Below are 23,486 nucleotides of genomic sequence, written 5' to 3' on the forward strand. Positions count from 1 at the left end.
GAATCACCCAGTGGAGCATTGAGAAAAGAGAGATAAGGGATGACCCAGTTTAAAGTGCTCTGTCTTTCAATGCACTGAGACTAAAGGCTGGTGGGGGGCAGGTCCTCTGTGAAGTGATACCCCCACAGTCTTATTACCCAAAGTATTATACCCATAGGTATGTGCAGTTGAGCAATCATGCTACACACACACACACACACACACACACACACATGCCTGTATGGAAAAGGGAAATAATGTACACACATATTCAAGGTAAAAAAGATATGTGTAACAAACATTCACAAGAACATGCAGACAAATATGAAAAACACACACACACACAGACACACACACACACCTGGCACCTAAGCTATACTTCCTGAAACAGCTTCCATCCTTGACAGCCCTTATATTCTTAATGTAAAAGTAAAGGGATAAATGTGTGTGTGTGTGTGTAGCATGATTGCTCAACTGCACATACCTATGGGTATAAAGGGATAGGCACTAATAACCAGCACTGCTTTCTCTAACACTTACTATGGCTCTCTCACCCAAAGCAGAAATTAGAGCTGCATCCTCTGAAGGACACAAGGTCATCGGTCAAGAGCCCCTTAATTACCAACACCTATTGAGCCACCAAGGACGCTAGGTGACCCCGTTATTAAAGGAAATAAAATGCACTTTAGATCAATTTACGGATGATTGGGAGTACATACGCTGAGTGGACATCAAAATCATGTCATTCGGATGTGTTTTGAGAAAGTTTGATTTTACCGTTTTTAGTCAAAACTCGTTAGCCTGGAAGTGACCAGGGCATGTCATTTCGCCGCTACAAAATGCTATTTTTAAACCTCTTCTACAGTTCCAAACAACATTACACTTACGTGGTAGTGAGTAGAGGGTCCTTAAAGCCAAACTGAAGTATCCCGAGGTCTTTATGTGGTCGGATAGAGAGTCCAGAATGAATTTCATCAAGCCAGTACCTTTCCGGAAATGTTGCTGCTGCAGCTGGTATCTTTAGGGGAAAGTCCGTAGGAGTCGATTGCCGAGTGTGGAGTAACACGCTCTGGAAATTCACAATTTCGTCGCCGTTTTTTAGAAAAAAAAAAAAACATAGTCCAGTATTTCTTTTCAAAATTGAAATGAAGTTGTATGCAACAGCAAACCCTAGCTTACTAACAGGTTGGAATTTTGAAATGTCACGTGACGTGATGTTGTGCAACGACGTGATGCAATCGACTCCTACGGACTTACCGGAAAATACGGTAAGCATTTTACTAGTGAATGTAATATGTAGCCTACAACATAGTTGTAGTGGTCTTTATAGCACATAGCCTATCCTGGTCTAATTGTGTCCAGTGCATAACAGCTTTATGCAACCCTCGCTCTTCTGCCAGTGTCCCTTCTCTGGGCATCACCATGTACCTCTCTACCCACACTATACTCTGGGCACCTCTACACCCGTGCGGTCCTTTTTAGGCTTCTCTATGCCCATGCGGTCCTCTTTGAACACCTCTATTCCTGTGCCGTGCTGTGTTCTCTGCCCATGGCATGTGCTGTGCCCATGGCATGATCTCTGGGAAAAGTTATGCCAATGCCCTCTGTTCTGGACAACACTATGCCCATGCTGTCGACTGTCATCTCTGGGCACCTCTATGCCCATGCTGTCTTCTGTGGGTACCTCTGGGCCTGTGTCATCTTCTCTGGGTCCTGTGGGCACCTCTGTGCCCATGTTGTCCTCTCTGGGCATCTCTATGCCCTGGATGTCTTCTCTGGGTACCTCTGGGTACCTCTGGCTCTCACAGAGGTAACATTAAAGGTCAAAAGATTGTTGATATTCCAGCTCAATCGCTAATTACATTACATCCCTGTGTGTTAACAGGCTAGAATAGTGTTTTGGTCCAAGGCACTTCATTTACCACTTACAGAGCCAGGATTATGATTAAGTACAAGAGATTTCTTTAACACAGAGACAGCATGGCTATGTAGAGGATTTGTGAGCAACAATTATGTTTTAGTGGGAGAAAAAAATTATTGGAATGGAATTACAGACCTACCTTTAATAGGTCAACACAGAGAGCTGAATAATCTGTGGCTCCTGTGTTAAGCTAACTAACCACCCCTGACCAATCTCACCCTGCTAATGAATGACAGGTATGTTGCTGTAGAAACACAATGGTTCAGAGAACACTTGCTGTTCATAAATCATCTCTGAGAGCGAGGACAACAAACGCACTCTCTCTCTCTCTCAAACACATACATTCAAACACACACACACACACACAGAAAGGGATTAGAGACATAGACATGACTAATGTTACAAGGCCTAATAGTGTGTATAACAGTCATCACAGGTATTATGGTCCTACCAGGGGAACACAGAATCGCCATATTCTCAAAGACAGTCTCCCAGTCTATTGGCAAGGTATGTTAGTGTTAGACTTAGTTTAGGCAGAGTGTGTTTCAATGCTAGGACAGAGGTGTGTATCTGGGCTGTCTAAGTTTGTGTATTATAATGTGTATTATAGGCAAGGGGTGGTGGGGGGTGGAGTAATATAAACATAAAACAATATCACAGTGTTTGTGATAACAATGTAAATGACGATACTGTATGATGCATCTCGGTGATGTGTGTGTGTGTGTGTGTCAAATGCAAGGTATCGAAGCAGTACTCTATGCCTATATGCTACAGGCAAACTGTGAGTATTTCTGATGCAGGCTGTGCTAATTTTGTTAGCCATGGGTAGGGGAGGTGTGTGTGTGTGTGTGTGTGTGTGTGTGTGTGTGTGTGTGTGTATCTGTCCTTGAGGCATTGTGATCTGTGTGTGTGTGTATGTGTGTGTGTGTGTGTGTGTGTGTGTGTGTGTGTGAGTGCAACAAACAGGGTGTGTAAGTTGTGCGTGTCAATGCTATACATCTCTGCGCTAATGACAATGGGTGTGACTTCTGTGTCAGTGTGTGAGAGCTCTAACCTTTATCCTGCTTTCTCTGAGTGTGTGTGCGTGTGTGTGTGTGCGTGTGTGTGTGTGCGTGTGTGTGTGTGTGTGTGTGTGTGTGTGTGTGTGTGTGTGGCCGGCCCATGCATCAGCCTCCACAGCCACATCAAATGGCACCAACGCTGATGGCCCCTTCGCCCAACGCTGATTACACCTACACTGGAATAAGCGTCATCATTGGATATTATGGACAGCTAAGAGAGAGAGAGAGAGAGAGAGAGTGTTTGTGTGTGTGTGTGTCAGAGAGATGGAGAGTTCTCCCTCTCAGTGTTTGTTCTGCTAATGATGACATAAGGGTATAAATATGCAGTCATGACAGAATGACTCAAGCATCATTAATATGCAGTGCAATCACAGCAAGGCGTCAGACGACCGTGACAACACCTTCTGTGCATGAGAAGAAGGGTGATGGGTAATTTCTGAGTATTTCAGGTTTATTTTTGTAACAACTATTTCACTGATGCGTGGAATCGCAAGTCAGACCTATCAAGCACAGCTGTACAAATACAAATGTTATAAAAGCTTCAGAAACTACAGAAAAATTAAGTGCAACAAGAATTAGTGAATGTTGAGGCCCATTGAACCATTAGCGACACAGCATGTGCGCTTTCCTGTTTTGTTTCACCTCTCCCCACTCCTGACCTGTGCTGTGTAGCAGAGTTGTGAGTTACAAGTTGATTGTTTTGAACTGCAGTTAGCCCCAGGTTGGTGATATGTTATCTATCCTTGTCATTATCTTGACTCCCATGTCCAAATGTGTTTGAAACCAACACCCTATGCCAGCAAGGCAGTTAGGACTTAAGCAACCTTAAGTCTTGAAACCTTTTCACCCTTAATTTTTAAATGGCAGCACAGAACTACACATATATTAACATATTTTATCTCATTCTCATAAGTCTAATGCTGTGTGAAGTCTGTGCTGTGTCCAAATCAAAATATAAATTAGCCTACGTGTAGCATTTTTACCAGTAGGCCTATCAGCCTATCAGGAATAGCATCTACAATATTTACATTTAATATAGACTATTAGTGGTAGAAATCAAGGTATCTTTAGACAAATCACATTGGTGAGACATTTCTTGTTTTGTTACATATGAACATAGTCTATGTAGACTTCACAAGTAGGCCTACTTCGTGAGTTTCTCCTAAAGACTTTGTGAAAAGTCGACCCTACCTACACCACACTATCCTTACAAGAAATATCTCAGGGGGTCAGCAGAACAACCAAGTGAAAAGAATGTGCCGACATACTACAAACGTGTAGATGTAGCCTACTCTTGAGTGTCTATTTCTATGTGAAGTGTCGTCCTCACAACTTTGTCATAAGTTGCTTAAGATATCAAAACCCAGTGGTTCAATAACTTGAAACTTGAACCCACGTCTCCAGTAACCTTTGAGTTCCCTCAATCGGAATGGAAACACTTACCCGGCGTAATGCGCTTTAATTTTCACGTATTCCGTGTGCAAGTCCATCACTGATCCGTTACTCGTAGGCATTATAATCCAGAAAGGGTAGCATTTACAGTCTTAAAAATTGTATTAATGTTTCCGTTCGAAACTTTAAAGTTGTCGAAGCGAGGATCGATACTCCGTCAAGAGATGAACCCACAACACGACAAAGTCAGCAATAGGCTGTTCTTCAGTGTTTCACTTTGTCAAACCAGACACACATTTGCCCAGTAAAGTTGATCGGCAATGTTCCACGGCTTTTTCGGAAATCCATCCACACCTTGGCAGCTTGTTTCCCAGTCTCACCCTCGCTGGGCTTGCTATGGTAACGGGGCGGAGAAAGCGACGATAAGACGGGTTACTTCCAGGTCTGGATTGGCCTGGTCAGAATCCACCTGTTGTCGAGCGGGGACAGAGCGCCGCTACAAAGTTGCAGCATGGTTTAGAGTATACTGAAACATTTAAGTGATTTCCAAATCGAATATGTCAAAAACATGTCAAATGTCGATGCAGTGTCGCATATAAGTCCCTTGGAAAAGTAATCACATGCAGATCCGTTCTTTTTTGGTCCATTTCTTGCGACATCAGTTCCAGACGTGAGTAGCCTAGGTTCATCCCCCTACCGGCCTAATATCTCAACATCAACATTATCCTCATTCCAGCGATATTAGCCTAGTGTAGTAATGTGTAGTGCATAACACTATCTTATCACGCTGAGGCAACCAGCCTAAGCGCACTATTATAGGCTTCAATAGGCAAGCGCAGTAACGGGTCCATGTGACCGCAAAGTCTTGACAACATCCAATTAACATTTAACAAACCGCCGTAGTCAAGGAAGGTATCCTAGGCTATGCAAGACGGCTGCACCACGCTTGTTTAACACTATTCCTGAGCAAAGTATAACGTATCGCTCTCTTTCAAATAAAAATATCACCGTAGGTTTCTTTACATTGCATTTGAACACAAAGTGGCGTCGTTATGCGCAACGGACATTTTTGGAGAGCGGTAGGCCTGCAGTATTTAAGAAAAAGGGAAATGTAGTCTACAGTGATTCATTATTAGCATCCACATAACTTCGCCATTTAGAGTCCAACTGAGTTTGGAAATGTAAGGCTGGAAGCAGATAAAGGACGATTTTTCTGGTATGTTGGCGACTCCTGCTGGGCAAATGAAGACTCTTAGTCAAGTTATGTGTAGCATCTTCAGGTCCCTAGGTCAGTTTGTCCAAAACTTACCTGGCTAGTAAATTGATTTTTACCCTTTCTTTATATGAAACAAAATAACAAATAATAATATAATGCAGAATACAAAATGCCTACATATGATTAAATATGAAACAAAATAACAAATAATACTAGAAAATGTAATTCCAGGGAATTACCATTGCATGTAAATGTAAAACTGCTGTGTATAACATTATGTGCTGTGTATGAAAACCACTCACTTGGTTAGATGTTAGCTGAGAGTATATGACAGTCAGTACAAATAAATGGTCAATTCAATATTGATCAACATTTGTTTTAATACAGTACTGCAGAAACAGCAGAATGATACTCAGAACACACTAATGAACACTTAACAACCAATGCAAGCTTGAAGTAAAAAAATCAAAGTTGTTGAAACCAATTTTAAAGTTAACCAATAATGATAAGGGAGAAAGATGTCTACTATATTTGCATTCTTACAGAACTTGATGATGCCAATCATATTATCCTAAGACAGATCTATTTATCAGTTTACATTCTGAACTGGCAGCAACAGCTAGAGGCCTCAGTTAATGATAATAGGTCAAATTTGATGGTGATATATACTGAAGAATAAAAGAGTCAGCCCTTCAGATGATCAGTTTTAGACAGAACTTAGGTTAGAATCTTAATTTTCACACAGCACATAAAAACAGAGGTCTAACAGCACAGCTAAGTTTCACAGATGTTACAGCACCGGTATGATTCAAAGGTATGAATGGTTGACAAATATGATTCACAAGTATACAAGTTCCATATAGTTAGTATAGTCCTCACACAACAATATAGTTCACAGAATGTCTCAGTGTAGATCTCGGATAAGTCTCAGTATGGTTAAATGGTATGTGCACAGATATGTTGAGATATGGTCACATGTTTGTAAGAATGTATGTTAGTAGGTATGTTTCTAGCAACATTGTCAGAGATGTATGGTTGACAGGTGTGCACACAGGCACACACGTAATGTCATACATGGTCATCACCACTGGTCTGGTCTGGAACCTAAAAGACAAAAGCAAACAAGTTTAACAGTTATGGCAAAACAATACAATGAATGTCTGCAATTGTCCTAACAGTAGCCTATTCATGGCTTTCATATGGTCCCTTTCCACAGGAGTATAATCAAGCACCAAATGCATTTATAATCTAGGTGCTTGATTGTATACACCTGTGGAAAGGGACCTGATGAAACCCATCAATAGACTAACTATGATAGATAGTGTTTACTTAGGCTACGTAAGAATCAGGAGCATAGAATGAAAACGTAGCCATGGCCTATTTGATACACAAACAAGCGGTGAACAACGTTACAAATTTGGTAAAAATAAAAACAGGAGCATATTTGTTAACTTTAACTAAAATGTGAACGGTGGAAGCTGTAACGTTATGACCATCAACAATGAGTCACGTTATTCATGCCCTTCATGACACCCATTATGGGTTTCATCAGGTTCCTTCACACAGTATAATCAAGCACCAGTCTGCATTCATAATCTACTCTAGGTGCTTGATTCTATACACCCGTGTAAAGTGACCTGATGTCGAATAAAATCAGAGGCATAGTATCTGTGCACCCGCTTCAAACGTTATCACTCGATTGAATGGGCGTTATCAATCGTAACTAGAAAAGCATTTCCTGAAGGAAATACAGTGCATGAAAATGCAAAAATATGATGTAAAATATCATACAGAATAAAAACAAACTATATTGGTTGCTAGGTAGATGAGGTTTAATATAGTTGGAATGACTGAACAGTTAAATAGGTGGATAGTTTAAATGGTTAAATTATTTAGGTAGATAGTTGACGATAACTGACAGTTGGAATGGCTCTAATGTTTGCTAGCAGTTGTGCTAACTATGTTAACAAAGATAATAATGCTAACCAAGTTACTTAACTTAGTTCATTTAGCTAATGTTTTCTAGCAGTTTTTTAAAAAATGTTAATAATGTTAATGTTGTTAACTATGTTAACAATGCTAACTATGTGACTTAGCTAACTTAGCTAATCATTTATAGTAGTTATGCTAAAATACTAAGAATGCTAACATGCTAACCATGTGACTTAGCTAACTTAGCTATTCATTTTTAGCAGTTATGCTAACATGCTAACTATGCTAACCATATTACTTAGCTAACTTAGCTAATGTTTTCTAATGTTTTCTAATAGTTTTGTCAAAAATGATAACTATGTCAACAATGCTAACTAGCGTGCTAACAATGTTAACTATGCTAACCATGTGACTTAGCTAATTTGGCTTATCATTTTTAGTAGTTATGCTAACTATGTTAACTAGCATGTTGACAATGCTAACATGTTAACTATGCTAACCATGTGACTTAGCTAACCTAGCTAACCATTTTTAGTAGTTATGCTAACTATGCTAACTAGCATGCTAACTATGCTAACCATGTGACTTAGCTAGCCTAGCTAATCATTTTTAGCAGTTATGCTAACTAGCATGTTAACAATGTTAACAATGCTAACCATGTTACTTTGCTAACTTAGCTAATCATTTTTAGCAGTTTTATAAAAAATGCTAACACTGCTAGCAATGCTAGCATGCTAACTATGCTAACCATGCTAGCTAGCTACAGTGGGTAGGAGTCATAGTTGATGACAAGTAACAGTTACAATGGCTGAACAGTTAGAAAGTTCAGTAGTTTAAAGGGTTAAATTGTTTAACAGTGAAATATTGCAGTGAGGACTTTTATTTTGAAACACTTTTTGGCAGAAGAAGCAGTTGATCAGGATGTGTAGTCTTTTTGTATGCTTTAAGCCTGAGACTGGCAGTTGATCCAGGTGGCCGGAACACCTGGCATAGGATTCTAATTGCTTAACGGCTCTATTGTGATGTCATCAGCCCATGTTAAGTCTATGGGGAAATTTTGAGTAGTTTTTAATTAATAGTTTAAAAAGTATAAAAGTTACAAAGCTGAAAAATACATAGCCCACGTCCTAAGTAAGACCTACGTAACATAGTTTGAATGAAGTTTCTACGTTAAACGGTTGAAGCTGCATTAACTGCGTTAGAAGAAGAAGAATAAGTCAGAAGAAGAAAAAGCCTTGGAATAACAGTACAGTGCACTGTAATAATTACAGTAGGCCACTGGCACTGTTGTTGGTGACATGCTTGTTTCCTATTGTCTCACGTCACTTGCCTGTCTTGTGCCACTTGCCTTCTGTCCAGCACCATTCGCCTATTGTCTCTACACTGTCTCAAGCCACTGACCTACTGTCTTGTGCCTCTCACCTATACTGTCCCATGCCACTTGCCAACTGTCTGCACACTGCACGCATTCCAAAAATATATTGGTCCTGGCATATTGAATTATTCTATTTCTTTCTGATTTCCAGGTTGTCAGGCTCATTACCCACCAAAGCAGAAAGACACAGTGAAAGCAACAACCCAGCAACAACCACTACAATGGGGTGCGCCATGTTCAACCAACCACCAACTACCAGATCTCTGCCCAGCCAGTCAGCGAAGATTTGACAACCCAGGGGATTCTGTAGAATGGCGCTGGCCAATGGATCTGTTGCTTTGCCAAGATCCTTTGCTGATCCTAGCACTTACCCCCGGTCTTGAACTGACACTCAACTGTTTAAAAACAGCACTCACTTTTTTTATATATATGTCCTATATTTCTATTTTGATACATACATGTTCTATATTTCAGTCTTGCACTTTAATTTAATGTTTATTGTCTATGGCTATGTCCATAGTATGTCTATGTCTGTATTTAAAGCATGTCTATGTCTGCATGGGAAAGTAAGAAACGAAATTTCAATTCTTTGTATGACCAGTGCATGTAAAGAAATTGACAATAAAAGCCGACTTGACTTGACTTGACTTGACTTGACTCACTGATGCACTTATTCTTACTGTAGGCCTACTCTTCTACTCTATTTTTAAATTGTCCTAAAATTGTTGAGAGAATTGCTTTAAAACTTAAACTGTTTACCATGTTGTTAGTCGCTTTGGTTAAAAATCTGTCAGCTTAATGTAATATAATGTAAGATAACCCTTTTTTTGTAGGCCCTATGTTTGTTTGCCAACAACTTGAGTCTGTGTGTTACAAGTTGTTTCAGTTCCTCAGAATTGTAACTCTCAAAACTGCTTGTTCAAACTCCTTTTCATCTAATCACTTGTGCACACCATTAAAGCAATTGCTCTCAATAAACAGCAAATGCTTTAGTACACCCATGCTTCTGATTGTAGGCTACAAATGTTTGTTGTTTATTTACATTTTTGCTTGCTAATGTCATGTTGGTCAAAAAGCACTATACTGTACTGGTTCCATGCACAATAGTCCTACCCCTAACAAATATTGGCCTTTATTTCATCGTTTGAGTTATTACATGCAAATATGTTCTCGTGTATGCTGAGTTCTCATAAGAACTGTTCTTGGTTTCTATGAAATAACTACATGAACAACTCTAATTAATAATTAGTTAGGCTAGGTCTACTCCAAAAGGGAAATCAGATATAGGCCTACCGTTTTTGCAATAGTCTAGGCTACGTTTACTTTACTAAATATTACATTTTGCATGTTGCACCAAGAACCCAGAGCCGTAGGCCATATCATTTACGCATTTAGAACCCTACTACGTAATTTCCCTAGTTTGTAAACTTTCCAGACATACGCAACCAAACTGGTGTGCATCTGGTAGAGAGACGGAGAAAAGCGCAGCTACTTTTCAAACCAACGGCTGAAAGTAAGTTCATGCATTTTTTTCTCATGCATATCACAACTTTTTATGTTTTATTTGTTTGTATGTTTGTTTTTTCACAGTTTCACCCGACAGGGATTTAAGGTGTCGTTTCCATCTATGGTTTCCATACGCCTACGTCTTGTGCATTTGCGAAAAAACCGTTACTCATTCATTCCTATCGCCTCGTTTCCATCTATTTGCACATGCGCCATCACTCAATAATTCCTAAGTGATCTCCGGAGGGACAAAATCTTCTTTCCGTAGTAGGCCTATACGGTCCTGATTGTAAGCTTCATTGAAAGTATTAATACAAATATTTTTTTAGTTGTGCATTTCGCCGATCTTGTTATAACACTCTCTGACCGGAAGTTGAAATGTTTTCGGGAGAAAACTACAATACCCTACACTCACCACCAGGATTCCCGTCTGTAATGATAGTTATAATGCAGGCCTAGAACATTTGGCTATAAATGGTATGATGTTTTAACAGATCTAATTAAAATTAATGCTAGTACTCCTTGCACAAATCCATGATTATTTCTAAACATGACATGCCTTTTCATGTATTGTAATATAACTTAAAATCCCAAATAAGAACTTTTGTAACAATTTGCCATTGTCATTCTTATCACATTAAGACATTAACAATTTAACAGTGACCTTGCTCTTAATGTGTAATGTACAGGACTGAATATTAGGCCTACACATGGCTTTGCACATAAGAACACTCAAAGCATTTTGGGTAGCATTCACTCTTCAGTAACTCTCCACCAAACAATACCAGACCATACCAGAACCACCAAACCATAACAGAACCAACGACACTACAGTATTGCTGTAGTGTACCTGTAGTATTTCTATTACCATAGAAAGGTAGAATATAACTTATTATAGTTTCCCAGATAGCAAAATCAGCCACTTGAGGTCTGTCGTTGGACCACCATCTCTTAAATTTAACTTGTCATAAAATATAACTGAACAAATGAAAAAGATTTCAGACCAATATTGGGAAAATATTGGGCCAGAGAACCGATGAGCAAAATGCCAGCGGACCGCCAGCTATGCCCCCAATGGACCGACAGTGGTCCGCCAGTCTCGTGCAATCTGGTTTAAATCACATCTACACACAAGCATTGCAGAAATATATGATTTGTTGTACAATGACATGAAGATCATAAGATTTTTTTCATGGTTTTCATGGTTACTAATTGTATTTTGTATATTTTTCTCTGTTCAAGTTTGAAGATGGCAGACAGAGGTAATCCTTAAAGTTGCTGATCTAGAAGTGTTTTAATGTGCTTATGAAAGATGGTATGTTATGCTGGGTCTATACTGCAATGCTGTCTTTTCTATACTGACTAGTTCTATCCTTTTTGTATTATAGCAAAAAGAACTAAAATAAGCTTCGAGCTTCGCGAAAAATTGAAGCAATTTTTCAATGAGGGGATGAGGTCAGTCAGTTCACCCCTCATAAAAGAGGCTAGTATAGCTACAGGCCTGGAAAGCCGTATCATCGAAGTAAGATTTAGAAATCTGTAAAAAAATTCATGTTAAATTCTATTGCACAACAAATGCTGATACAAATATTCAAATACAGAATAACTGTTCAAATTCAGTTCAGTTTATGTAATACCGTTTCATCATTTTGTGTTCTCCCTTTCAGAACTGTATTGGAAACCATAAAAGGGTTGTTGCTCCCGCACAACCCCGACCGGCAAAGATAAATTGCCACATGCGGGAACTGTCAGCATATAATATCTTTTGCCGGGACCTGTTAAAGAATAAAGGTATTCTTATATATTAATATAAAGAATATTATATTTAATTGATGCTTTTAGTTTGTTGGTTTGTTGTTGCACATAGTGGCCCTATTTACATTCCTTGGGGTGCATTGGGGAAATACAATACATAATGAAACTGTATTCATCATAAGTATCGGCTGATGTACTGTGCACACTTGGTTAACTTTTTTTTTTTTTATTAAGGATTGCGGCTAGCCCAAGGCAACCCTGGAAATCCAGAGTTCTCGCAAAAGCACAATTTGATTTTGCTCAGCGAGTCACTCTAGCGATGAGTAATGACGACAATGCTGTACTGTTAAAGTCCGGAATCGGTCAGTAAACATTGGTCGTAGTGTTATCCAATTGCGTCGAAGTCTGGAATCAGTCTGTAAACATTGGTAGTAGTGTTATTCAATTGCATGCAGTGATATTGTTAAATGCATGCTTGGTGCCGCCCCTTGAGTTGGGCCATTTTCATTAACGGTACTCATAGCCAGACTCTTAATCTTTTGGATTTGGGTCTGGATTCTCAGGTAGCCCAAGGCTTTATCTCAGCAGGATTCCTATGCATTCACTAAATGACTTACAGTAAAGATCCATGCAACATCGAAACTACTTTGCAGACTCTGAATTGTTAAATGCACAATTTTTTTCCAGGCACAATGAGCGATATTAAGGGCCAGTGGTCCTCTAGGCAGAGAGGCAAAGGAGAGCTATGAACAGGAAGCAGCAGCACTCCGGGCGCAGGAGGCAGAGCTAAGTGGTTAAATGAGGGAGGACAGAATCAAGCGTCATCTTAAGCTGCTAAAATTAGAGGTTTGAAAGGAAGCTTAATTTGTTAGGCATTACAGGCAGGGGTGTAGTGGTAAAATAAGAGGTGGGTAAACTGTGAATTCTGTTATCATAGTAAGGTGGACTGCGCTGTGCGGTATCGGATTTTTAAAATGGCATTCAGAACATGTTTGATGATGGTGGAGATTGTTGTCCAATGTTCTCTGAACTGACCACGTTTAGCCTCCACTACATCCCTGATTACATGTATACAGGGTGCTGTAAGGAGGGGTGGGTGTTTGTGGTGTTCATTCCAAAAGGGCCTGCTCTGACAGGGACTGTCTACATATCTACAAGGTTCATTGTCTAGAGCAATTATGGGTTGCATTTCAGTGCTTTTTTTTTTTTTTGCGTGGGTGTTGTCAATTTTGTATTTATTCCAATTGGTTTTTTTCATTGTTAATCCATTGACATTTTTTGGTCATCATTTGTACCTAATTATAAAGGTGGCTAAGCTGGAGGCTATGGGGGTGGAGACTGCCATTGTCTCCATCGACAAATTGAGCTGTGGGACACTGGAGGTGTTTGAGGTGTCCAGCAAAGAGGCCGCAGTGTTCCTGGACAAGTCAGACACCTCCAGCAAATATACGATGCATTTCAAAGGTAGCACTCATCTTCAATTTACATAAATGGACTCAGGCCTTAGTGCCACATACACAATGCAGTTTTATCAAATTAATTGTTGTGTGTTGTTACTTTCTGTTGTTACTTTTGCAGCTGGCTCCTTACGTCCTGTGTCAACAAAGGAAGACCTCAGTGTTCTGCACAAAAAAGTGCAAGAACTGCTCAATAAAAAATACAGTGCGCTTTTTCTTGTATTCTTTCTAAAAGAGCAGTGTTAACCCTTAAAGGAGTACCGTCACGGAATGTTGAGAAATGAACGTTCTAAAGAATATCTGGGTTCATTGAATTCAACATAGAATTTTAGAACCTTCAATTGTTGCGGAACTTAAAAAACCTACACCTTTAAGGGTTAAGAAATGGCTCAGGCTTACACTGTTGTCTGTGTAACATACTGTATGCATGCAGAATATCCACATGTCTTTCAGAGGAGGCTGGAGGTGCTGGGAGGGTCCCCTACAAGTCCCTGCAGGGCAGGCCAGTTGTTGTCGCTGTGTCGCTCAACACATTTTTGTCAACACCATCAGGCCGTTTTGTTAAAAGTAAATGGTCCAATCAATGATCTAGGCAACACATTTTCTTCTCTCTCCTTCATTTTACATCTCATGGTTACTGACTAGAACGGCTTGGGGTCAAAGGAATCAATTAATCTGCGCTATTTTTTTTAATCAGTTATTTTTTCTCAAATGAATCAGTTATTTTGACAGCCCTACAAAAAACATAAACAATTAGGTTAAAACAATTGTCAAGTATAATGAAAGCATTTAGATATACTGTAGTATTAGAACCTGTTGTTTATAACATAAGGCAACATAAATGAATAAATACTGACGTTGTCACACAAATTGCAATTATGAAAATTAATTCAAATACTTCTATTGTTTTGTTTTATGTATCTTAGGTGCACAGCAGATGGAGGAAGTCATAACTACTGCAGATGGAGGTAGATCTGAATTGTGCTTGACATCAGTTTGCTTTACACATGCTACAACATGTTTTAGATATAAGCGTCACACCTTTACATTTAACCATGATACAATGATACTAATTATTTGATATGATCTTATGTACATTAGCTGTAATCTGAATTGTGATGTTGTGACCCTGAACTCACCACAAGCTAACCAAATTGTTTTTATAAGTGCTCATTTCTCCTTTTTGCCCATACAATTCAATCTGATGCTATCAATCCGCTCTGATGACTATACAACTCTCACTTTATCATTCCACAGACATAACTTTGAAGAACATGGACACAGAAGGCTTTTCTTTTTTTCTTTCCTTTACATTTCACCACAATGTATTTTATTGTATGAAACAACACCAAATGTCACCTTTGATTCATTCTGTAATGTTGTCATACCAGCAGACACAGCAGATGGGCAGCTGTACAGCTTTTGGAGGCCATCTATGACAATGGTATTTCTTCCAGTACAAATTGCATTGCCAATTGGCGGAACTTAGTGTTTGATAGTATTATTTTTACATTTAGTTGATTATTGACTTTGCACACGGATACTAGCAATGGCAGCCAGTGTTTTTTTGTGATGAGTGGGCACATGAATTTCCATTTGTATTTGTTCTTTATTATTTAATCTGATTTGTGGTTGACCTAAGTTTGCTTTTCATGTACACATGCTACAACAACAGTGATTATTTGAAATATCCAGACTACATAAGTGATCCTTTTCCTATCCTTCTCCTATTTTCTTTTACATTTAACCATGATACAATAATACTAATAATTCTATGATATTATATTATGATCTTATGTACATTAGGTGCACAGGAGATGGAGTATGCTGTCATGACTACTTCAGATGAAGGTAGATTTAAACTGAATTGTGCTTGACATCATCTACACATGCTACAACAACATTTATTATTTCAAATATTCATAATACATAAGTGTTAATACATATCAACGGAATATATTACAGAAAAACAGAATGAATATAGATATATAGAATGAACCATATAAACAGATATGGTGATGAAGAGCAGTAGAATATGATACATATATATAGATAGAAAGATAGATAGATAGATATAAGCGTCACTTAGCAGTCAACTGACACTTTATCATTCTGCAGACAGAATTTTGGAAAACATGAACACAAGTTTTTTTTTTTTTGACATTTTTTTAAACACAAATAAAAAGTATTTTTTCTTTACATTTAACCATGATACTAATAATTCTATTATATTATATTATGATCTTATGTACATTAGGTGCACAGCAGATGGAGTATGCTGTCATGACTACTGCAGATGAAGGTAGATTTAATCTGAATTGTGCTTGACAACTGACTTTATCATTCCGCAGACATCATTTTAGAGAACATGGACACAGAAGGTTTTTCTTTTTAAGAGGAATCCTTTAGATGTAACCATGATACAATGATACTAATAATTATGTGATATTTTATGATGTTCTTGCTGCACAAGTCCTCCTTTTTTCCTATACAAACAGATGTATGTCAAGGCAGCTCGGCTGAGGGAATGTTTAAGAGCATGGACGCAGAACATGTGCTGATGGTGGTGGTGCTGCTGCTGCTGATGGTGGTGGTAGTGCTGCTGCTGCTGCTGCTGGTGCTGCTGCTGAAATTCTGAAATTATTGCTATTTCTGTAATTAGACTACATGCCAACCCATACGGCAAAAGCCAGGGGTGCTCCAGCCTCACCACTGCACCAATTCTTCATCTGAAAACAATATAAAAAAGATTATACTTTCCCTCTCTTTTAAAAGCAGCCTCCCTCCCTTTCTTTCTTCACTTTACTATGCTAAATACTGTGGTTGCTATGGTGGTTACTATGGTCATTTTATGGTAGTTGCTAGGTTGTTGCTAGAGAAATTTGAATGGTTGCTATGGTGTTGCTAAGGTAGATATGGTGGTTGCTATGCAAATTAACACGGTGGTTAATGGTGGTTGTTAAGGTAAGCATGTTGGTTGCTATGGTGGTTGCTAGCTTGACATTATACAAGTGGTTGCTAGGGTAATTAAGATGGTTGCTAGGGTGATGCTAGGGTAATTAAGGTGGTTGCCCTTTTTCAAGTTTTAGCCAAAAAACACACTTATGTTGATCCGATCAGTATGAAATCAGAATATGTTGAAGTCAGACCTTCTGCACATGACCCACATGGAGCGTGCAAAGTTTCATCCCTCTAGCTGTAACGCAAAGCATTGTGCCCGCAAAAACTTTTTTGGCGATTTAACATTTAGCCATTTTTCCATTTTTAGCCAAAAAACACACTTATGTTGATCCGATCAGTATGAAATCAGAATATGTTGAACAACGGGACATCACAAATAAGACAGGCTCAGTTTGGAGTCGGTGGATTATTCCCGGAAGGAGATAAACGGTTTGAAACGTACAAGGTTTCCCTCTGCTGGCGCGGTAACGCTAGGTGCTAGAAAGATGGGACCAAGACGCACGGCAACGCCTTGAGGCCCCTGACAACTGTTCCAAAGGTGGGATCTCTGAGACACCCACAAAAAAAACTGTGAAGGAAAAACTTTTAAAAAGTTGACCACTCCCACTTCAGAGGTGGAGTTGTGGGTGGTAGCATGGAGCTACGAGGCTGAAATTCAAGTCAGACCTTCTGCACATGACCCACATGGAGCGTGCAAAGTTTCATCAACAAACTAGCAACCACGACCCTATTCACAACCAAAATGATTACCCTAGCAACCAGCATAGCAACCACTTTATTTAGCATAGCAACCACCATATCTACCCTAGCTAAGTAGCCTTAATCATATATTTTTTGATTGCTTAGTGTGTAGGTGTGATTTAAGCTATAATAAGTTATATTCCACCCTCATGTCCATGAAGAGCTTTGTTTTTACACCTCACTCATACAAAAGACCTTAAACTTCTTTCTCTGACCATTCCTCGGAGAACACTTAATTGGTCAATTGCTCCAAAAATGTTGTCTCTGAACAAACACTTTTTACAGGTTAACTCATCTCAGACTCCCCTAATATAAACCTAATTTCTGATTTTCTGATTTCCAGACCCATGTACCTAAATTCCCAAAGACCGGATCTGTGGCAATTTTCACTTGACGCTCAAGGAAGACAACAATGTCAACAAATGCAGCTCTGCGGTGATACTTCTCCTGAATATCCCATGCCACTGTTCGCCACTTATCTTTTAACTCATAAGGCAATCGTTTAATCACAGCAAGCATATTGGAGGGAGTATTTAATTCATTAAGACCTTGAACCTCATCCATTGCATTGCAACACCGACGCAAAAAGAGACTATATGCCTGAAGAGACTTCACATCCTCTGATCTAATTACTCTCCATGAATGTATTATATCCAAGTATGCAGATGCAATGACATGCTCGTTTCCAAAATGTCCATATAACAAAGTCTTTGCCTTCATGTATCCAGTACCATCGGCCATATGTTGACAGCTTCTAACAAGTTCATTAGGTTGCCCCCTGGTGTACTGTGCTAGGTAATGCAGGCAGTCGTCAGAGTTGTCAGCCTTTGCCTCTATGACCTTTTCAAATAATCGCATAAAAGTATGGAAGTGCAGAGGGTCACCGTCAAATGTTTGAATTTCTCTTTTTGGGAGTTGTGAAAGACTTTGTTGACGCACCAACATACTAGTTATTTAATTGTGTTTCTCCATTACAGACAATATATACTGATTCCCGTTAAGTGTTTGAGAAGGTCTCGGTTGAATTTCTGGAGATGTATCATTTTGGATCACATTCCATGACGGATCTGAAGGCCCCTTGTGGAGATGTGTAAACTTACTTGTCATTGTTTGTTGCTTTGTACTTGTATGAGTTAACCTGTAAACACTTTTTACAGGTTAACTCATCTCAGACCCCTAATATAAACCTAATTTCTGATTTTCTGATTTCCTGACCCATGTACCTTTCAAAATCTTAACCCTAAGTTAGGTTACAAGGAATCCCTATTTATTGCGTAATTAAAGCAAATTAGCAGTGCAAGCAATTATCACAAAATCCATCACATATCAAAATAGCTGTTGCATTGCAGAGAACTAAGTGGAATCTGTTTAAAAATACATTAAACTATATCCTGCATATGCAATATTTCATGAAGTTACAGGAAATCTCTATTTTTGATTTAAGAACTTCTGTTTATCAATGCATGTGAAAAATTTGCTCTCTAAACGTCAGTTTCTAATGATGTCTTGAAGATCAAAATTCCCACAGCATGCAAGATCAGTGAAATTGGGTTTCTTTACAGCACACCTCTGTGTGTCATAATCAATCAAAATATGGATGTTTTAATGCTTTGGGTATGATTTAAGAACTTCTGTTTATCAATGCAGTTTCAGTCAGTTTCTAATGATGTCTTGAAGATCAAACATGCCACATAGCAACTTCCTAAGGTGATTTTACAAGCGATAAGACGTGCTCACAGTGCGGCAAAAGGGCCCATTAAGAGTTTATGTGCCATCAACATGATTTGGAAATGTTATTTTATGATAAAAAACAATGGCCATGAATTGCATACAGTAGGTCAGACAGGGTCACACCACAAATTCAAGAACCTTACCGGTACTTGTTGGTTTTACTGTGTGTTGGGCTACATCCATCTCCCTTTTCTTCCATCTCTCAATATCTCTCTCAGAAATCAACACTAGACAACCAAAATCACAGGAAACGAGAACAGCCAATGTTACTTACCCTACATTGTTACTACTCTCAACTGTTGCTTCTTATGAGCATGGTTTACCTGGTGCCTCTTTGATGACAGATGAGATGTCCTCTTCAGCAAGAACTGTAACTTTTTCTGCTCTGTCCAGTCTTTGTAGGAGTTGCATCTCTGTGAAGACATCATTTATCTCAGACCCGAATGTATGAAATGTATGAAAATGAAACAATTGAATACAGTAACATAAATAACTACCACCACTGACTTTTAATTTTTTTTACTGAGAACATCTTATACGGTGAACAAACCCATGTCAGTGGATTTCCTTCGACCGTAATGGAGAAGCCCATCTGTGAGCAAGTCCAGACGGTGAGATGGGGTCATCTCCTTTGTGACCCTAGCAAACCGTCGAAGGAAGGACCACAGCCTCTCCATTCCCTCCCCATCTGTAAGACCATACCCGTCAAGACGTCTGGTGCTGTACTTGATCTGTGATTTAACAAAGTACTTTCATTTGTGAAACTGCACACACCTCATACGAGAAAATTAGTACAGTCTTTTGAGACATCTCTAATGCCTTTCAGTGAACAGTGACAGTGAAATCACCTGGCATGGCAATTTATGTCCATACACATGGAATGCGGGTACAGCCAATGACATGTTATCTGGAATGCTCTGCCCTGTTTTCTGAAACAGTATGACATTATGTTGAGTCAATATGTGAAGTGTTCTATCCAAACAATAATTGAGTTTTACAAATGAGTTGAGAATGTATCTACTTGCAAGTGTGATGCCACAACACAGGCAATATCATAAATTACTCTCAGGTGTGTGCTGGTGTCCTCACTTCTTCTGAGCAGGTGGTTGATCACATATAATGGATAGATTAATCTATTTGAAAACAATTTGTGTAACACCAGTGAGCTACGGACAACATGTGAATAGGGAAAAATTATCATTCTGGAGTAAAAATTCAGAGATGTTACAACTGTGCCATTAACTTGCCGTTCGCCCTGGCTCATATTAATAAACATGATGGGCATTTCATGCCGACAGGAGGCGCCGAAGACTCCTGTCACATCAAGTTTCAAGGATGGATTCACCCACCAGGGCTATATAGAGAGTGTTCACCTACGGCAGTGGTCCCCAAACTACGGCCTGCGGGCCGGATACGGCCCGCCACCTCATTTTGGGTGGCCCCCCAAAACATGTCCGTGGTATATAGCATCTGCCCCGCATGGGAGTATGACATCGTCAAACTATAACCTCCGTAATTCCCCCATTCATTCTCTATAGCGAGTCTTAACAGTACACGTGTAATACTCTTTTTGTCCACTGGTGGTTGTTTTGGCGCTGTTTTGCCATCGAAAACGGAATGAAATGTAGGCCTACAGTACTTGCAAACAATGTAAGAGGCCTATGCTGACTGTATCAGTGCTCAAAGTATTCTAAAAGTTTATCAATTAATTGCTAATAACTAACTAACTTCTATTCAAGTCATATTTCTGGGACTTTCTGGGATAATTATTTATATTCACAATTCACAAAGTTCTCATCATGTGAGTGAAAGTGGTCATTTCAGATGTTTTTGCCAGCACTTCATAAAACTCTCATAGTTTGAGAACTTTAAATTATTTGTAGGATATTGCTTGTTCACAATTTGAGCTGTGTATGCAAAGAGTTCACACATTTTGAATATTTCATTTGAGCTACATTTTACACTGCTATGGCATGATGGCAATATAAACACAGCTAGCAATGGTATTAAATTACAGCCTATTAAATGTAATGGATTATTCAACTAAGGTAGACTGTTCACAGCACTAAGCTATTTATGGTTACTGATACTCCGAGTCTCTGGCCCTCTCTTAGAGCCAGGCATTTTGAGCTGGCCCTCGGAAGAAAAAGTTTGGGGACCACTGACCTACGGTATATACAGTAGTCATTGAAAACATTACAACTGCATATAGTTACAGCGCCTACATGAAAGCCAACGCAATACTTTAAATATTTTACTATTTTTCTTTTAGTACAATCAAGTAGAAGAAGGTGTGTAACCATATGGAGCTGATGTTTCACACTGACATGGACTCAAGTCAGTGTTCCATGTAAGCAACGGAAATGTTGATTTCACACACAGGACGTCAAACTCACTTCTGTGTGGGTGAGGTTGTGCCTCCAGCGCAGGGTGTTACAAAACCCCTCCACAGACACCTGGCACTCCAGAGACAGGTTCACAAACAGCTCAAGGAGAGACACTGAAAACACTGTCTGGGGCTTGTTGGGGGTTGCAGGCCAGAGTCCATACAGTATACCAAGAGAGTGCAGACTTCTGATTGACACTCACACAGTTGGACTCTGATGGTGCACAGCTTTCCTGCCAAATACATAGGTTAAACATATCAACATAAGTAAAAAGTAAAGATTAAATAAAAATGAAATCTAGATAGATAGATACTCTATTGATCCCTAAGGGGAAAGTCAAGGTCTCAGTAGCATACAGACATCACACACAACATGCACTTACAGCAGAAAGGGTAAATATAAGCATATACAACTCCATAACAAAACTCCACTGTACAAAAGAGACAGTAGAAGATAAGAAAACTAGCAAAACTAAATACTAAATATACTATATAAATTACATTAAAAAAATCCACAGTGTGCTTGAGGATGATCAAGCATGAGACACTTGCAGTGGCAGGGCCGGGACTGGCCTGTAGTTCTGTGTGCATGGTAAAGTGCTCAAGAGAGTGAGTGTCATGGTGAAGGTGCAAAAAGTAGTCAAACAGTGCAACAGTGCAAGAATATGGTCTAGAGACCAGCATAAATAATATGGACAAATAAGAGAGTAATGTATAATGTAGACAAGGTAATATAAAAACTATGTCAATCTGTTATGAATCCAAAAGGAAATTTGGAAAAGAGGGGCAACAGACTTTTGTGGCCACAGGTGAAGTGGTCTTCAGCTCAACAACCTGAAGGGTATCAATGTTTTGAATGCTCATTACATGCATTATCCTCTTTTCTTTTTCTGTCACAAACCTGTATTTACAATGACCCTCATGTCCCTGAAGTAGCTGGCATGGGTGTCATGCCCTGCAGGTAGAAACAGGACTAACCTCAGGCAGGACAGGGTTGCAAAGGGGCGGAAAATTTCCGGTAAATTTCCATGGGAAGTTAAGCTGGGGAATTTTGGAAATATTCCATATTGGAAACTTTCCATGGGAATTAATGGAAATTTAGGGGAACTAACTGGGAATTAATTGTAATGTAATCGAATTGTATCATATCCAAGCATAAATATAAACAGAAGTCATAAGAAAACATCCATGCAAAATGTTTTTAACAGATATTTCAACAGATTTATTTGTAAGTAGAAAAGAACAAGTTATAATTATTTTATTGAATATTGAACATCACTTGTTTCATGGAAGAACAAAAACAGGAATGTTGGGTTAAATATTACTCATCCCCCAACCCCACTCATTCAAAAATGCACCCCCATCCAAAAATCCCCATAAAATCCTATTCAAAATGTTAAATGAAAAAAGCCCCTCTCCCTCCAAAACGTCCCATTAAACATGCAAATCTTTCTTCAAGCAATCCTCTACATTTTTGCTCAGTCAATGGGCTCTTCCTGGGCCTCATTAACATCCAACAACATGTCCACTTCCTCAACATCCAACTCTGAGTCTTCCTCTTCAGTGTCACTTTCCAGCCTTGTTGAGGATGGCTGTGTCAGGCTCAAAGAGCCTTAGGTTTGCCCGAATGCCAACCAGTTTTTCCACTCTCACATTTGTGAGCCTGTTGCGAACCTTTGTGTGCGTGTTCCCAAACAGGGACCAGTTGCGCTCGGAGGCGGCTGATGATGGTGGGATTTGGAGGATGATGGAGGCTACCGGTGCGAGGGCCTCAGATGCACAAAGTCCCTTCCACCAGGTGGCTGCAGATATGTGCTGGCATGACTGCCATATTCCATCCCCTTTCCAAAGGCCTTGCTTTGTTCGATACTTTGCCAAACTGCCTAGAACTTTGCCTTTATCAAGACCCAGGTGGTCAGACATGGCTGTGATGACCGCATAGGCACCGTTAATCTCTTCCCCAGAAAGTATGCCCGTCATATTTTGGGTCCAGCATGTACGCTGCTGCATGCACCGGCTTCATGCAGAATTCCCTCCGCTTTTCCAATGACTTGACCACAGCAGTTTCCTCTG

The 23,486-nt window shown here is 39.4% G+C and overlaps 2 protein-coding genes and 1 pseudogene across 3 annotated transcripts in view; 1 reads left to right on the forward strand and 2 right to left on the reverse strand.

Moving 5' to 3' along the window:
* prkcz (protein kinase C, zeta) overlaps positions 1–5,094 on the reverse strand; it is a 145,984-nt gene extending 140,890 nt beyond the window's left edge. Inside the window, 1 exon segment of the mRNA XM_042097363.1 lies at positions 4,405–5,094. Coding sequence (XP_041953297.1) covers positions 4,405–4,475 — 71 coding nt within the window. The 5' untranslated portion in view covers positions 4,476–5,094.
* Positions 5,095–11,633: 6,539 nt separating this feature from the next.
* On the forward strand, positions 11,634–14,181 carry LOC121713269 (annotated as a pseudogene).
* Positions 14,182–15,888: 1,707 nt separating this feature from the next.
* Positions 15,889–20,478, reverse strand: LOC121713086. 2 transcript variants are annotated; one of them, XM_042097390.1, is made up of 6 exons: positions 20,049–20,478; positions 19,876–19,956; positions 19,578–19,758; positions 19,351–19,440; positions 19,171–19,254; positions 15,889–16,323 (listed from the first exon to the last, which is right to left on the reverse strand). In XM_042097390.1, the coding sequence occupies exons 1-6, from the start codon at positions 20,310–20,312 to the stop codon at positions 16,301–16,303; spliced, it is 723 nt and encodes a 240-aa protein (XP_041953324.1). In that variant the 5' UTR covers positions 20,313–20,478; the 3' UTR covers positions 15,889–16,300. The 2 variants fall into 2 exon arrangements, with proteins under 2 accessions (XP_041953324.1, XP_041953325.1); XM_042097391.1 differs by having other exon boundaries at positions 19,876–20,478.
* Positions 20,479–23,486: the final 3,008 nt, after the last annotated feature.

This window comes from Alosa sapidissima, chromosome 7, assembly GCF_018492685.1.
Source record: "Alosa sapidissima isolate fAloSap1 chromosome 7, fAloSap1.pri, whole genome shotgun sequence".
In the NCBI taxonomy this organism is placed as follows: Eukaryota; Metazoa; Chordata; class Actinopteri; order Clupeiformes; family Clupeidae; genus Alosa; species Alosa sapidissima.